The 17,029-nt window shown below is 35.7% G+C and overlaps 2 protein-coding genes across 2 annotated transcripts in view; both read right to left on the bottom strand.

Annotated features, from left to right (window-relative positions):
- The window catches only part of LOC123312503, a 416,804-nt gene that overhangs the window by 53,918 nt on the left and 345,857 nt on the right, over positions 1-17,029 (bottom strand). The gene's annotated exons all lie outside the window — the stretch shown is intronic.
- LOC123312499 (DEAD-box helicase Dbp80) overlaps positions 1-17,029 on the bottom strand; it is a 72,864-nt gene that overhangs the window by 39,553 nt on the left and 16,282 nt on the right. The window contains exons 3-6 of the mRNA XM_044896955.1: positions 9,510-9,705; positions 9,341-9,455; positions 9,091-9,268; positions 8,799-9,036 (exon numbers count right to left, since the gene is read on the bottom strand). Of these exons, the coding sequence (XP_044752890.1) occupies positions 8,799-9,036; positions 9,091-9,268; positions 9,341-9,455; positions 9,510-9,705 (727 nt within the window). The remainder of the gene's footprint in view (positions 1-8,798; positions 9,037-9,090; positions 9,269-9,340; positions 9,456-9,509; positions 9,706-17,029) is intronic.

The raw sequence follows: 17,029 nt of genomic DNA, 5'->3' as shown, positions 1-17,029 counted from the left end.
TGACCAGGAATATCCTCCACCCTGAATCAATATCTGCACCATCTAAGATACTGGACCAGTCAAGAGAATTGAGATGAGTGGAAACCCCATCATAATTGATCAACCTCAACGTTTTTGTCTTCTAATGCTCACACGGTTAGGAGGGCAGCTGTATTTCAGTCGACAATACAATGTGGTCGGATTTTTCCAAAGGACTCTGGTACTCTATTTCGGAACTAAGCTAATAATAATCGATTAATGCATAACCTTTCAGGAGTCCCTTTCGCGGAGGTTTTCCTCTGTGACCGTATGGGTTTCTTGGAGAAGAATCACCTGCGCATCATGCTCTTCTGCTAATTTTGAAACATAATCACATTTGTCCTTCCAAATGCCTCCAATATTCAAATCTAAAATACAAAATTTATCGCTTATTGGCCGGGAGGGTTTATGAAACCAGATTCGGCCATCCGAGTGATGATTTTTCGGAGATAATATTTGGATCCGAAACTATGGGGAGATCAAGCAGAGATGGAACTTGTCCTGCTCTGAATCTTGTCGGTTGAGACACCATTTGTTGGCAGCCACAGTTAAAAACAAAATCAGCGTAGGGAAGGGAGGGTGAATTCTGGGGAGGCATCGCTATCAATGTCCAGTCGATATCTGGACAGTTAAAGTCTCCAGTGATCATCATGTTTTAATATTGTGTTGAGGCTGCTGTTAAGAACTGAGCAAGCACATTCGGTATCAGAAGGGCATGGATAGGGGCGGTAAACACATCCTATAAGAAGGGAGGAATGAAGATTAGAAATGGCAATAAACAAGTTGTCTATACAAGACCAATTGTTACATCTACTTTGTTTATGTCGAGGAAGGTGATCACCTCATGTTTGTGGTTTGCTAGACCGTTGGCATTCCATGTTGCAATCCTGAAAATTTTAGTAGCCATTTTAAGTTCAGTTTGCTAATATCAGTTGTAAGTAGATTCAAGATCATACTGTTTTGGTTCATCAGTTGGGAGAACATACTCGTATTTTTGAACTCTTCTAGAAACATCTAAAGTTCTCATAATCCTAGTCTATCTTGTCTATTTATGTAGGAATGCTCGATTTGTAATGCATCTGCATATGTTTGCTGGTATTTCTGCGTTTCGTTAGTACTTGATTTTAGGGGGACCATTTGAGATGAAAGGTGGTTCGGATTGATTAATCATTGTTCTATTAAGATTGCTTCTTGGGTTTCTTTTCTGTATGAGATCTTTGTAGACAGAACAGCCTTTGTAGTTTGCTAGGAGATCACCATCGCATAACACACATTTTGCAGGGGTATTTCTTGGTTTTCGACATTCCCTAGTGTCATGTTGTTCATTACACTTACACACAATTATATGGTTTGAAGCAGTATGCCTTGGAATGTTCGTATTCCTGGCAACGCATGCATTGCACTATGTCCTTCTTTTTCCTAGGAGGCTCTACTGTAATTGTTGTATGGTAGATGAATTCTCGTTCATAGATTGTTGTTTGGCTGGAGTTTCAAGTCAACAAAGAACATTGACAGTGGTTTCTTTGTTGCTCTGTGGGTAATATTTATCATGTTGCGCAGATTGTGTCCTGATTTGGCTAACTCATTTTTTATTTCATCTATGGGTACAGAATGGTGAAGGTTTCGAATCACTACACGGTAGGCTCGATCTTCCTTTGTTTGATATGTAATATAATATTTCCTCTTTCGATAAGTTTTCTATAAACTTCAATTGTACGAGGACTTATTTTGACAGTTTCTACTCTCAATGCTTTGGTATAGGTCCCTGTGACGGTGCTTAGGTTCGTGATCATTGCGTTGTAGTCCTTAACACCGTAAATGAATATTGGCGGTGGTTTTGGCGGAAGAGTAGGTTCTTTGAGTACTTGTGTTTCTTTCTGTTTAGTTTTCATTATCTGTTTTATCGGATTCCAGAGATAAGAATCTATTTTCTGTCGGAGTTTGATAATTAGGTCGATTTTGGGTTATGTCATTTGGTGAGTAGCATCTTTTGCGTTTTTTAACGCACTGCTATTTGTGTCTTGTATCCTCTAAGGTACTGTTCTTCTTGTGGTGGGGTGTTTTAAAGTTTACTTGTGATGTAGTCTATTTTTAGGTTTATCTCGAGTGGATGTCCATCTGGCCGGAATCCAATAAAATTATCTTGGTTCTGTTGGATATTTGTGTTGGGTGAAAACCCAGATAAATTCAGATTCGACAACTTAATGTCTTCTCAGTGTGTGGACAGTTCTATTACATTGATGACTCCTTTCATCTACTCCCAGGTGTTATTTGTTCCACAAAAAATTGGTTGATTTTCCGGAGCTCTTGCCGTCCTATTTTCGCGTTTTCGCGGTTTTAAATTAAGGCAGAATAACATGAGACATGTGCACTTTCTTGATAATATGGATAAGAATTCATTCGAAATGAAATATTTTATGATCCATCAGATATCTTTAGTAAATGGAACTTCAGACCATACAAGAGAATCTCATTTCACTGATCTGTAATATAATATAATAATATAATGTAATATGATGTAAACATTATATCAGATATCGACACATTTTTGCAAAAATATCGTAAATCACAAGGCAATCGAGGCTTAAGATATTTTGGCGAAAATGTATGGATATGTATATCGTTTTAGTGAATGGCATACTGTGATTCATTATGTAAATAGGACATGAAATATTTTATGATCCATCAAATATCTTTAGTAAATGGAACTGCAGACCATACAAGAAAATCTCATTTCACTGATCTGTTGCTTGAAGAAATAGAAAAGGTAACAAAAAATGATACGGAGTACCGAAAACTAAACTAAAAAAAAATATATTGTGAATGGCTTTCCTGAAAATTAATCGAAATTTGTCAAATTGTAATTCCAAAAGAAGCTCGAAAATTCGTTCTAGATCGACTTCACTTCTCATCAAGGGATAGAGCGAGCTAAACGTAGAGCACATCAAACTGTTTTCTGGCCGTATATCATATCAAAAACAAAATTTTGTTTTTGTTACAAATGTCCAATTTTGAGACCATCATTACAAAAAGAAACTTTCATGTATGTTGGAGTAGTAGCAAAATGACCATTTCAAGATAGTTCTAAAGATTTATTTAGTTAGGCAGGTAAACATTATATCAGATAGCGACACATTTTTGCAAAAATATTGTAAGTCACAAGGCAAATGATTGAGGCTTAAGATATTTTGGCGAAAATGTATGGATATGTATATCGTTTTAGTGGATGGCCTACTGTGATTCATTATGTAAATAGGACATCAGATACACTTCAAGTTGTTAATAGTTTAAGGAACGTTTTTGTAGATACAGGTGTTCCCTTGAGGCTCAGGTCGGAGGCCAGGTCGAAGTCTTTTCTTTTGTAGAGAGCTTTTTATGATGTCGATGAATTCTTGCAGTTCGACTTTCGATTGGTTTCTTCCTAACTACAGTTTTTTTGTATTTCTTGTGTATGTTTTTTGTATTGTACCTACATTGTCTACAAATTGTATTGTTTTATGTATATTGTTCCTTTTGACATGTGCAAGAAATATGTATTTTTCCCTAGCACGAAATATATTATAATTATAATGGTCCTCCATTCGATTCAAATGAAGTTTCAAAGTTTTTCGATAAGTGAAGTGTTTCTCATGCCCCATCTATTCCGTATTATCCACAAAGTAATGGTAATGGACATGCAGTAAAACACCTCATCATGAAATGTTCCAATAATGAAAAATCAGACGAAGAACACTGCTGTAAGGGATTGCTAGAAATAAAGAATACTACTGCAAAAATATTATTTATATGGACACTCATTGCGAACCTAAATGAACTCGAAACAATGGTTGATAACTACGATAATGTAAATCTGATCTGCTGTGAAGACTTTAATATGTCTGGCGGATGTTGGGACACATCGGATAAAAACAGTTTTTGTGTTATGACTAGGCCGCAGTTTCTCTTAAGTAATACAGCAGCACTTCTCAGTTTAAATCAAATAAATACAACAAGGAATATAAATGAGGCATTATTGGATCTTGTATTTGTTTCATACGATGATACCCACGTTACAAAATCGCCTGATGAACTGGTTCGGTGCGACCCTCACCACCCCGCCTTAACCTTCGACATAAAATAATCAGACAAAGGCGAAATTAACGAAAATATTCCTGTTCTCTTATATTATGATTTCAAGGCGGCAAACTTCGACTGCATCATTGAAAGTTTGGCTAACGTGGAATGGAACTTGGTTATCTCTGATGAAATAGAGGAGAGTACAAATATGTTTTATAACGTTGTATTTGCGATCATTAACGAATATGTACCGAGAAGGGTCAAAACTCAGAATAGAATAATAAAGAAAATAATCTCTCTTAAAAAAGCAGCTCACAAGAAATTTAAACTCAGTCAACGGATAGAAGACTATACAGAATTTGTTAGAATTAGAAGAGAATGCAAGGAAGAATCTGAAACTTGCTATAAAAACTATATAAAATCAGTAGTCTATTGACATCAACCCAAAATATTTCTGGAAATATGTTAATGATTAATAGAAAATAACAATTTACCATACACTATGTACTTAAATGACGAAATATGCAGTAATACACGAGATATTTTTTTTTATTTCGGAGAAATTTTGGGGAAAAAAAATGACGGAGGTCCCGGTGAAATTCCTTCCATATTTTTGAAGAGATGTCGAGCTGAATTGGCATCTCCATTATGTGACCTCTTCAGTCTATCTCTACGTTCCGGATGGTTTCCTACCCAATGGAAACTCAATTTTATAATCACAAAATTCCAGTCCGGTGACAAGAACAATATTAAGAATTATAGACCTATTTCTAAAGCATCATACATACCAAAGTTGCTCGACACCCTACTAGTGAAAAAAATATCACCATGCTTCAGGCATATATTTATAGACGAACAGCATGGATTCATACCGAAAAGATCAGTCACGACCAATCTTCTGACTCAAATACAATATTAGAATCCATGAAGAATGGAAAACATTCCGAAAAAACGAATCAATTATTTGTAATTCGAAATACAAAGTGTTTTTTTTACCCTGAATACTTTAAATGAAGATTAATGAGTCCGGCCCTGGAATAATGAAATAATTGATATCTTTCTGACTTGACCTTAGCATGTGTCAATAACCTCCCAAGTTTCAATAATATTCGTCAATAAGTTTGGATTTTATGATGGTTTAAGTGTTTCCATGAAGTTGGAAAATCTCCCTGTAGCTTTCTAGGGAAATCCAGAAATTAATTTTTAATAGTTGATCCGTAACCAGCTAGTCCAACTCTATCTCTGGTAAGAGTATGTACAGTTATTCCCCGGACACCCTGTATATACATGCCTAAAATATGTAAGGGAGAACCTTGGTTCATATACAAGAAATAATGATATACGAGTACATGATCATAATACCAGGCAAAATTTACACATAAACATACAGAAATTTAGACTGAGTCATAGTCGATACGGAGTAAACTATTACGGACCCTTATTTTATAATGTCTTGCCTGGCAATGTGCAGCTTCTAGACAGCAAAACATTCCCTAAAACAATTGAGTGCTACCTACTTAAAAATGCATTTTATAGCATAAACTCATACCTAAATGATGCGTTTCGTGTGGTTGTGACTGAGGGTCAAGATTATTAATATTATTAGTGTCTTGTCAAATTTTATTTTATTTATGTTAAGTAGTGTAGTTTATCTCTGTAATTTTAGACTGCAGCAACTGTGATACTAAATTAATAGTGGTAATAATTATAATGACGTGTGCAAACAAATGTATATTTGTAATAGCATGAAATATATTGAATATACAGAATTCAAGAAGGCATTCGATTCGGTTGCTCAATGGTTGCTCATTGGTAAGCTCAAGGGATCGACTCCCCGTTATTAGATTGGTTAGCCGGTCGAACATTGAACTAAAAGTGCTCATATCAGGTATATGTTCAACGGAATTCATTATGGAATCTGGTATACTTCAGGGTTCACCTATTTCGGGACTCTTATTTCTGCTATTCATTAACGATATAGGAAAAGCAATTAGATTCTGTTCATTCCTACTTTTCGCAGATGACTTCAAACTTTTTCGTCAAATGACATCACTGATTGTGAATTGTTAAAACTCGATTTGAATGCTATTATGGAGTGGAGTTCAGCAAATGACATGGAAAAATGTCAAGTAATGAGATTCAATAGATTAAAATCACCACATCTGTTTGAGTACAAAATGGACCAGATAGTCTTGAGAGAGTCGTCAATTGTGAAAGATCTTGGGATGTATTTCGATACGAAAATGAACTTTATACATCAGATACAATATGTTACGAACAGAGCGTTCAAAATGCTCGGATACATGAAAAGAACAATGAAACATTTCAACAATTTAAATGTTTTAAAGACAGTTTACTGTAGCAATGTCAGGAGTATCCTTGAATATCCCACCACCGTTGGGTCACCGGGTTATGCTGTACACAGACAAAATATCTTATCCCTTATCAACCGAGATCATTAGAAATGAGACGAGAAAACTTCGACATAATGTTTGTGTACAAACTATTGAACAATTTTGTCGAAAGTGAATACCTATTGAATCGAATAGGACTAAACTGTAAGCCAATATTGTTGAGATCCAGGGAAACGTTTCACACTATGAATGGTCCAATCGATAGAGCACTTCGTTCAGCGAATGGTTGCGACATGGATCTATTCTCTGCATCAATTTTTTCACAAAAGCGATATTTCGAATCGCAAGGCTTGATTACTAGATGAAAATTTGGAGAGTTTTAGAAATTCATGTTTATTTTTGATATTATGTTTTGAATAGTATTATTTTTATTATAATGTAAAATGGTTTGTCCGTATAAATAAATAAAAAATATATAAATAAACATTGATACCAACCCATTATGAATCATTCTCCTCTAAATGGAAAGAAATAGCGGGTTTGATCGCTAAAAGAAATAGTATGAGACAAAATTATGAAGAACTGCAATTTCGACGCAAAAGACCTACAACCAATAAAAATTGGCTGCAAGGTTAGAGTACAGAATGTTATCACCACATTATGAGATAACTTTGGAATAATAATAATATAATAATAAATTTATTCCACTCCATATACAGTGACGTCGACAATTCGAATATATAATAAAATAGTAGAGAATGTTGGGAAAAACAGAAGATACACAATAAAAAACCTAGATTTCTAAGGGAAATCAAAGGGGAAGAAGAGGATAGATAGTTAATAGATAGTTGTTTGTAATACATTCAAGACTCGAATGGGGACATATTAGGGGATATGACAACACATCTAGGTGACGAAGTCAGTTGGACAGTGGGAAATATAGATTCTGATGTAATTATATAATAAGTAAGGTATCGGGTAATGAATCTCTAGATCTAAGATTAACTCTTTATTCCATTTCTTCTAGCTTTCGGCCAATATCTTGGCCATCTATCTTCATCTACCCATTTTATTATTGTTCTGTGGTGCTCTGTGGTAATGTGTAAACCACCATTTTGAAGAGATTATCATTTGCTACTATGTGCTCTCCTTTCGTTAGTTACTGCGAAATATTTGATTGTGATTATGGATTGAGAGATTGTATGTTGAACAAAATTTTTATAACAGATTGTATGTTGAAGACAATTTTTATAACATTTAAATTTTTGGATTTTGGAGTTTTCCGAGAGATAACTGAATTTTCGGTGCGCCTTTTAGAATTGTAAGAAATTGTAAGTTAATGATAACATAAAATAAATTGTAGCTCCCTGAAGACGTCCAAGATATTGGACGAAAGCTAGAAATAATGGAATAAAGAGTTAATCTAAGATCTAGAGATTCATTACCCGATACCTTACATATTATACAGTTAAGCCCGTTTGCAACAGCCTAGAATTCTCTAGAGAATTTACTCGAGGATTCATGCGCCGTGAATTCATTACTTTCGGTAGAATTCACTGTTCAGTTGCATACAAAATAATCTCTGCCGTTTTCTTACCAAAATTTGGTAGAGAATTCTCCAGAGAATTTTCGGCTGTTACAAACGGGCTTCAGACAGTATTTAATAAATAAATTATTGCGCCTTATTCATCATACAACAGACTGCATTTGGACGAAAAACTGAGATGGAAAACTCACATCAAAATTAAAGGGAAACAACTTGACATGAAAGTGAAAAAATGTACTGGTTACTAAACGAAAAATCGAAACTGTCCATCGAAAATAAATTGACTATCTATAAATGTAAAACAAGATTGTAAATATGCAATTAACAGTTATACAAACAAAAATTTCAACATTTTACAAAAAGCAAAAATTATTTATTCGATACCTAAACTGTTATGTTATGTTAATGATCAGTTAGCATTTCCTTGAATGATGATAATTATGCTCTTGAAAAATTAGGACTCATCCTTATAAGTTCTTTTCCCACAGAAATATGAAATTATTTCAGTTTTGTTTTAGATCGAAACTGAGACTAAAGCCAACATTCGGTTTCAGTTTGGCTGTGAAAACTAGTTTCGGTTGGACACTTTAAATAAGGAATACAAATATATCCATACACTGGGTGAGTCTTTGACTTTTAATAGTAGATCTTTCAAACCGAGCCTTTCGGAAAAAATGGTAGAGGAAAACAGTGTTCCTTTTGGCCTCAAGAATCTACTGTTAAAATATTTGTAGGAGTCAGAGACTCACCCTTTATGTATAAAAGGATCCATTTTTTAATAACTATAAGAAATTAAACAAGATTACATAGAGAGGTACACCTACCTGGCAAAAAATAATTGCTTGACCTACACCAACAGTTCCATATATATTAGTAAGAGCATTGTATTTAGCCATTTTACTACCACAATTCACATAGTATTGTTGAATATTATCTAAACTCTCTTCTTCCCTCTTCAACCTAATGATTATAGGGTTTTGAACAATGGTTTTGGCAAATTCCATAACTTTCTGATTATAAGTAGCAGAGAAAAACATCATCTGACATTTAGAGCTGAGCTTCCTACAAGTTACTGATTTAATAAATGTTACTATTAATTGAACTATTTTTACTCACTTGTGTATTCTTATACACTGGTCCTGATGACCTTGCTGTGCAATCATAACATCAGCTTCATCAAGCACAAACACTGTTATTTCCTGGAGATTAAAATGACGGTATTTTAGAGCCCAATCCATTACCTTCCCTGGAGTACCAATTATGATGTGCTCAGTTAATTTTGTACCACTTGGAACTGGAATTGCGAAAATTTTCATCTAGAAATATGCATTAGATGAAATAATTATAAGATTTATGGTGAACTTACCTTCCTCTCCCCGAACAGCATACTTCATTTCAATTTCTGGACAAAACTTGGCCATATGTGCAGCTACTTCTCCAGTCTGAATAGCTAATTCATAGGTAGGAGAAAGGCATAGTATCTTAAAAGGAATACTATCAATACTACATCAGTTTTCAAATAATAAATTTTTTACCTGTGGATACTTCTTAGATACATCAACTTTACTGAGCATAGCTAAAACAAATGCTGCAGTTTTACCTGTACCAGACTGAGACTGTGCAATCAAATTCTGTGAAGGTACTGCCAACAATGTTGGAAGTGCTGTTTCTTGTATTTTGGAGGGAGCATTGAATCCCATCTCATATATTCCTTTCAGCAAATTTGGATTTCTGAAAGTATTGAATGCTTTAAGGTTCCTACACACCAACGCGGTACTGCGAGAACGGGAGCGGGAGCGGAAACGACGCAGTGTATTGCGGGAAGCGAGAAGTTTTTTCTCACACCAAAGCGGTGAAGTACGCAGTAACGTGACGATTATTATGTATTTTCGGCGAAAAAAAAAACGATTGATATTGAAATGGATTCCTCATCCGATGAAGAAGATCCCGCGTCGTCCCCGTTCCCGCAGTACCGCGTTGGTGTATAGGAACCTTTAGGCCAGGCGCAAATAGAAACGCAGGTTAGTGAGGTGACACAGCGTTTTTGTAAAACATAGAAAAGAACAACACCGCGCAAATAAAGCGTGACAGTGACTTGTCAGATAGTAGGAGCAGCTTCCATTGCAATAGTTTCCTTAAGCGAGACACGCTTTTCGGACGAAGGTAGCTTGGTAGAACAAGCGTATACTTTTTTCTGGAAAGGCTTGCCGGAAGGCGAAATCAGACAACATAATAATGGCTTCGCCATTAGAAACGACCTGGCCGCCAAACTAACGGAAAATCCAGTTGGCATCTCAGAATGACCCTACGCTTTCCTGCAGCGAATAACACGTTTGTGAACATCATTGCCTTCAAATCTCCAAACTACAAAACCCTTCTATAAAAGAAAGATTCACAGTTGCCGTCAAAGATAGCCTAACCCCACCGGATTATAACGACGACATTGAGAGTCATTGGCTCCGCTTCAAATCATTTCTTACAAATACAGCGAAAGGAATACTGGGCACAGAACGTTCCCGAAAATCCCCAGACTGGTTCGCCGACAACGAAACTCATATCGCACCTCTTTTGGAGGCAAAACACAAAGCGATGAAACCGGCAATTAACAAGCCTGGCGATGTTGCAGCCCAAAAGAGCCTTTTAAACATAAAACGTGAGGTCCGTCAAGAAATAAGGAAAATCAAGAATAGCTGGTGGAAAGAAAAACCTAGGGAAATACAAGCTTACGACGATAACCATGACTACAGGCGATTTTTCGAAGCTATTAAAATTGTTTATGCTCCAACCAGAAAATCTAAATTTCCAATAAGAGATGCTCATGGAGCTATACTAAGTGATGATAGAAAAATTCTCGAAAGATGGAAGGTGCATTACTCGCAGGTCTTGAATAAAAATAACGACTCGGATTTATTCATTTAAGACCTGCTCCCCGCGTATAGTCCGATGACATCGCTTGATGACGAAATCTCAATGTCGGAAATCATAAGTGCGGTAAAAAATATGAAAAATGATAACGTCACCGGGTCTAGACGGCGTTCCAGCGGAGATATTCAAAGCCCTGGATGAAGACATTGTCAATAGTCTCCTAGCACTATTCCGCAAGATCTGGGAACAAGGAGATGTGCCACAAGACTTGAGAGACGCTTTCGTTATCAACCTCTATAAAAACAAAGGCGATACGTCAAATTGCAACAATTACAGGGGCATATCGTTGCTTAGCGTGGCCGGCAAAATTCTCTCGAAGAATATGGCCAATCGTCTGATTCCACTCTTAGAAAAGCTTTTACCTGAATCCCATTGCGGCTTTCGCCCAAATCGAGGTACGGTGGACCTAATTTTCACACTGCGACAGCTGCAAGAGAAGGCCCGTGAACAACAATCAAGGATCTATACAGCCTACATAGATTTAATTAAGATCTTCGACTCGGTGAATCGAAGAGCGCTATGGAAAATCATGGGACGCCTTGGAGTACCCGAAAAATTCTTAGCAGTGTGAAAAAGCCTTCATACCAACAACAACTCTAGAATACAGCATAATGGCATACATACATACAATCGACCATTTCTTTACCAACTCTGGGATAAAACAAGCCTGCGTGTTTGCGCCTTTACTGTTCAATATTTTCGCCATAGCTGTCTTGATAATTGCTGACATGAGTAAGAGGTATTGGAATAAGATTCAGAGCAAAAACCCGTTCGAAGTTTATCACGGAACTTCAATATGCAGACGACTGCGCACTTATCGCTAGCAGCTCAGAGGATCTACAGATAATGCTGGACACCTATAAACATATATACGAAGCTTTAGGCCTCAGACTCAATATCGACAAAACCAAAATGCTGGTAAGTCCGCCAGAAAGCATTCAAACACATATCAGCCTGGAGAATGAAACTCTAGAACAGGTCGAGCAGTTCAAATACTTGGGAAGCTTCATAAATACTAGGGCTAACCTTCTTCTTTTTGTAGATTTATTCCCGGTAACGGGATACAGCAATGAATGAATGAATGAATGAAAGGGCTAACCTAGACACGGAAATACACAACCGTATCAATTCGGCATCACGGGCATTCTGGAAGCTAAAGGTCAGAGTGTTTCAAAATCACGACCTCAATCTGAAGACCAAGACAGCTGTTTACAAAGCAGTCGTCCTCCCAACGCTTCATGATGGAAGCGAAAGCTGGACGCCCTACAGGCGACATATCAAACAGCTCGAACAAACGCAACGTCATCTTAGACAGATAATGGACATCAGATGGTTCCACAAAGTTTCGAATGCAGAAGTCTTGCAACGCGCGAGTTGTACAACAATTGAGACTCAAGTAACGAGGCCCGACTCAGATGGAGCGGCCACATCCTGAGGATGGAAGACACAAGACTCCCCAAAATAGCTCTGTATGGCGAATTGACAGAGAGAGCCCGGAAACCAGGATGCCAGTGTAAGCGGTTTAAGGATACACTGCATCAATCTCTAAAATCAGTTAATGCCAATCATAACTGGGAACAACTAGGGTTAGACTGGTCACAGTGGAGGTCTATGGTGCACAGTTATAACGGAGACTCGAGAAGAATACAGCGGCGGCCAGATCCTGTTAGTGACTATTCATGACCGGAGTGTGGAAAGATCTGTAGGTCACGGTTGGGTTTCTTCAGTCACAGGAGGGCACACAGTCCCAATTAACCCTAGGAAATTATAAGTCTGTTCTTTTTTGTAGATTTATTCCCGGTAACGGGATACAGGAAAGAATGAATGAATTAATGAACGAGTACGTGCAGCGCAGGAAAAAGCTGCGTCACCCTGCGCCACCTCACTAACCTGCGTTTCTATTTGCGCCTGGCCTTACAGTTTGTCCGCGTGAAATTAGCAAAAAGTTGGTGGAACAAATTATGAAAATAAGGTCAATATTTAGTACTCAATTTGTTCTCTGTTGAAATTATCTCAATATCTTGAATAGATATTTATTTATTCGTAGTTATAACTTTTAATGCCCAGTACACACTCAGACCAACTTTTTCTGATTTCGAAAAAATTTCAATGTCAATATTTACTACCGGATTTGTTCCAATTTATCCTGTTGTAGTTACTACTTCATTATGATTTTTGGTTTTCCAGCAATTCACTATTGTTTTATACGATGCGTGAAGTTAGCGAAAAACTTAAATTTGTACTTTTTTACGCCATTAATTAGCACACAATTTGTTCTGTTGGAATAAATTCTTTATCATTAGTAATTTTTGAATTATTCTAGATTTTCTTTGTTTCACACTACCCGCCACCTATGAAAACCATTGTGTACTTAAGAAGATCCCTTTGGGAGGGCACTGCGAAGACCTATTTGATGTTTACGCAGAACTTATCATAATTATGTAAAAAATAATTAATAATTATATTGAAAATTTGCATATTGGAGTTTATCTCGTACTACTAATTTCGTAAGCACCGTGTGGGAGAAGTAATAGGGGAAAATCAGCTGATTTAGAGGTTAGGGAATTCTCTGTTTCTTCGAAAACCGCCGCACGTCCACGTCCGCGAAAAGTGCAAAACGAAAGACGAATAAGCGCAGCATAGGCGCGTACCACTCTCGACTCGAAAAACAAATAGGACATACGAGAAAAAAAACTTCAGAAATTCGAGATTTTTCAACACGAATGAAAACACATCCAGCTTTACCTGGGGCCTGTTATCGTTTCTTATAGTTTCGGGAGGAGTCTGATAATTCCTGAGGATCAACCTCATTTTCTCTACGAAACCAACATGGAAACGCTCACCAATAGCAAGAAAACCATATCCCGTAGCACGTTCCGAAACCCACAGTCGGGCGCAAAATATCGAGATAAATTCTGCATTTTCAAAAATTCGAGATCTCTTCGATCCGTTCACTCAAGTCGATAAGGTCCATATTCGCAACAGCCAAGCGAGATCAGCATATCAGCTGGCATTGACGTAACCTGACTTCAGTCACTAGCTGACCCAGATTTGTACTTAAATATGTTATGATACAGTACGTTCAAAATGAGGATCTTTCAAAAATGACTACATTAAGAGGTTATGTTCAAAACTGAATTGACGAAGTTTATGAAGGAGAGTATAGAATGGAAATATCTTGAGTGAGTAAAGAGTTTGTGCACTCTCAGCTGGGAGTTTTAAGGTCTATCTAAGGAAAGTGATTCAATTCCATGTGATGATAGATTCTTCATCCTGAAATCTAAAATGCATTGATGTTGAAAATCACAGCTCATGGAACATTTAAACTGTAATGTAATGAGAAAAGGATCTTAAGGAGATCTGTAGTTTGTATGATTTGCGATGGTGGTTTCTGTAGATCAACAGTTTTAAAAAAAGTGAGTAAGAGTAAAGGTTTTTTTGTATCACGTCATACATAACATAACCTTCGACAACACATCGCCTTGTGAAGTAAACAGTACAGGTGTACGAAACGTACAATAAATATCCAAAATTAGATATATCAAAAAATTCATGAACTCAATTCAACCAAATATTTCCATTCGAAATTATTTAGATCATTCTCTCTTTCATAATTGTTATTTCATGTGTAAGTAGGCCAGGTGAGACAAAGGATTGCAATAGTTTGTTTTAATATCTAAAATTCCTTAATCCAACTGCAGCAATATTGCAAGTAAAGAAAAATGTACTGAATATGCAAAATGTAATTCGATTTCGATTATGTGGTCTTGACGTCATTGTACAATTTTACTATATATAGTTTGTTAGATTAGAAAATAAACGTTCATTAACAAGTGATTCGCATTATCAATCTCAATCCTCGAGTCCCTGAGTTTTCACAACCCAGAACTCTTAGAACTTGAGGTACAATTGAGATACCACCCCAACAACAGGTGATATTGAAACTATCAATATCAACAAAAAATTGTTGATATTACAAAAACACCTAGACGATATAAAAAATGGTCTTAATCAAACACTTGATGAAAATATTTATCAACTGGATACGGATGATAAATCACCGGATGATGATGCTGCTTCTGTTGCTAGTGATAAAGGTAAAAAGAGAAAATATGATCAAAATACTAACTGTTCTGAATGTCAGGATTATATCACTGAGCTTAGATACGAAAAAAAATTAAATGCTGAATTGATGAAACAAAACGATGAATTAAGGGGACATAACACTTTTTTAATATCGTCTGCTGCTACTATGGAAAAAAAATCAATTATGCTTCTACATCTTATGCTTCAGCAGTATCAAATGTTGTGAAAAAAAATGAAGTCGCAAGGATTACAATTAAACCTGCCAAAAATTTCAAAGGTAATCCTCTAAGATTGATTAAAAATCAAGTATCTTCCAAAACTAGTGCTAAAGTCTTAATGATAAATAAAGCCAATAATGGATCTATCCATGTCAAGTGTAATAGCAAACGGGATTGTGATGAAATTTCGGATGTTATTAATACTGAAAACAGAGATGTTTTAACTGCGGAAGCTTATGCAAAGAAAAATCCGTGTATCAAAATAATAAACATATCTGAAGATCGAAGTCCAACTCAATTAGCAAGTGACATTATTTCCAGAAATCAGCTGCCTGTGAATAGTGTTGATATTGTTCATAAGTATAAAGAAAAATAATAGATTCTCTGTGTTAGCAGAAGTTTCAAGTGATGCATACTCAATCATAATGAAATCAAAGTATGTATTTATTGGTTATGAAAGTTGCAAAGTTTATGATATTTTTAATGTAAAACGTTGTAAAAATTGTTGTGGATATAACCACTCTTTAAAAAAGTGTCTAGAAATTTTCAATAGACCTACTGCGTGTGCCAAATGTTCTGGTGCTCATGAAACATCAAGTTGTAAATCTGATACCAGAAAATGCATTAACTGTATCAACGCTAATAAGTATTATATTTAACTAAAAAAAGATCTATTGAACACTCAGCTGATGACATAAACAACTGTGAGTGCTACAAAGTTAGATGGGAACAATATGTATGTGATACAAACTATCCATTTAAGCCTGAAGCCCCTTTTAGAGTCTAGTCTTTTATAGATTGTTTTCTTTTAGTCGATTTCATTTGATTATATATAAATATATATAGTATTTTTATGAATATAGGAGAATTTAATTCAAATGAAGAATTATGTATTGATGATGTTGGGGATTTTAATCTTATTTTGCATGTTAATATTAGAAGTATTAGAAAAAACTTAGTTAATCGTGAAGCTTTAATTAATTCCTTGCAACATAAGCCTGAAGTGATAATTTGTTCTGAGGCTAGATTGGTGGAAATTATCAGTTTTGTTGGCCTAGATAGATACTCACATTTCCTAAATAATAGTAGAATTAACATGTGTGATGGTGTTGTTACTTATGTAAAAAATGAAGAAGAATACCAAATTGTTAATGAAGAGTTTGGAAACTTAGATACTTCTAGTCTGATAACAGAACTTTCCATCAAAAGTTGCTTGAAAATTACTGGTCTAGGATGGGTTCATACATGACTTAAATCAATTCATAGTTAGCAATAAGACGGTTGAAAATCATGTCATTATTTGTGATATTAATTTATATCTTATGGAATTTAATATGAAGACTGAAGACTACTTTTATCAATTTTTGCAAAACGGATATCAGTCCATGGTCAATTCCTGTACTCATCCAAATAAAAACTCTACAGAGGGATCTTGTATTGATCATGTTTTTGTCAAGGGAATACTACATTCAACAGCTGGTAAATTAATGCATAATATTACTGATCAGTATCCAATTTTTTTTGCCATAAACAATAACAGTGTTATAAGTAAGCAACGCGATAAAACTGTGATTGACAAGAGGCGATTTTTGGACCTATGCAAAAATGAAAGTTGGAATGAAGTTATAAATTCTCAGAATAGTGAAGCAGCTCTTGATTTAATTTTACATAAGTTACAAAATATAAATAGATTGTCGATTAAACGAATTCCTAAAAATCAGATTCCTCGTAAAAACTGGATTACACCTGCATTAATAAACTCTATAAACACGAAAGACAAATTGTTTAAAATCTGGAAAAATGATCGAAATAATATTCTGAAAAAA

The sequence above is a fragment of the Coccinella septempunctata genome, chromosome 4 (assembly GCF_907165205.1).
Source record: "Coccinella septempunctata chromosome 4, icCocSept1.1, whole genome shotgun sequence".
NCBI lineage: Eukaryota > Metazoa > Arthropoda > Insecta > Coleoptera > Coccinellidae > Coccinella > Coccinella septempunctata.
Note: the sequence above shows the minus strand (reverse complement) of the source record. Positions and strands in the feature narration are given on the sequence as shown.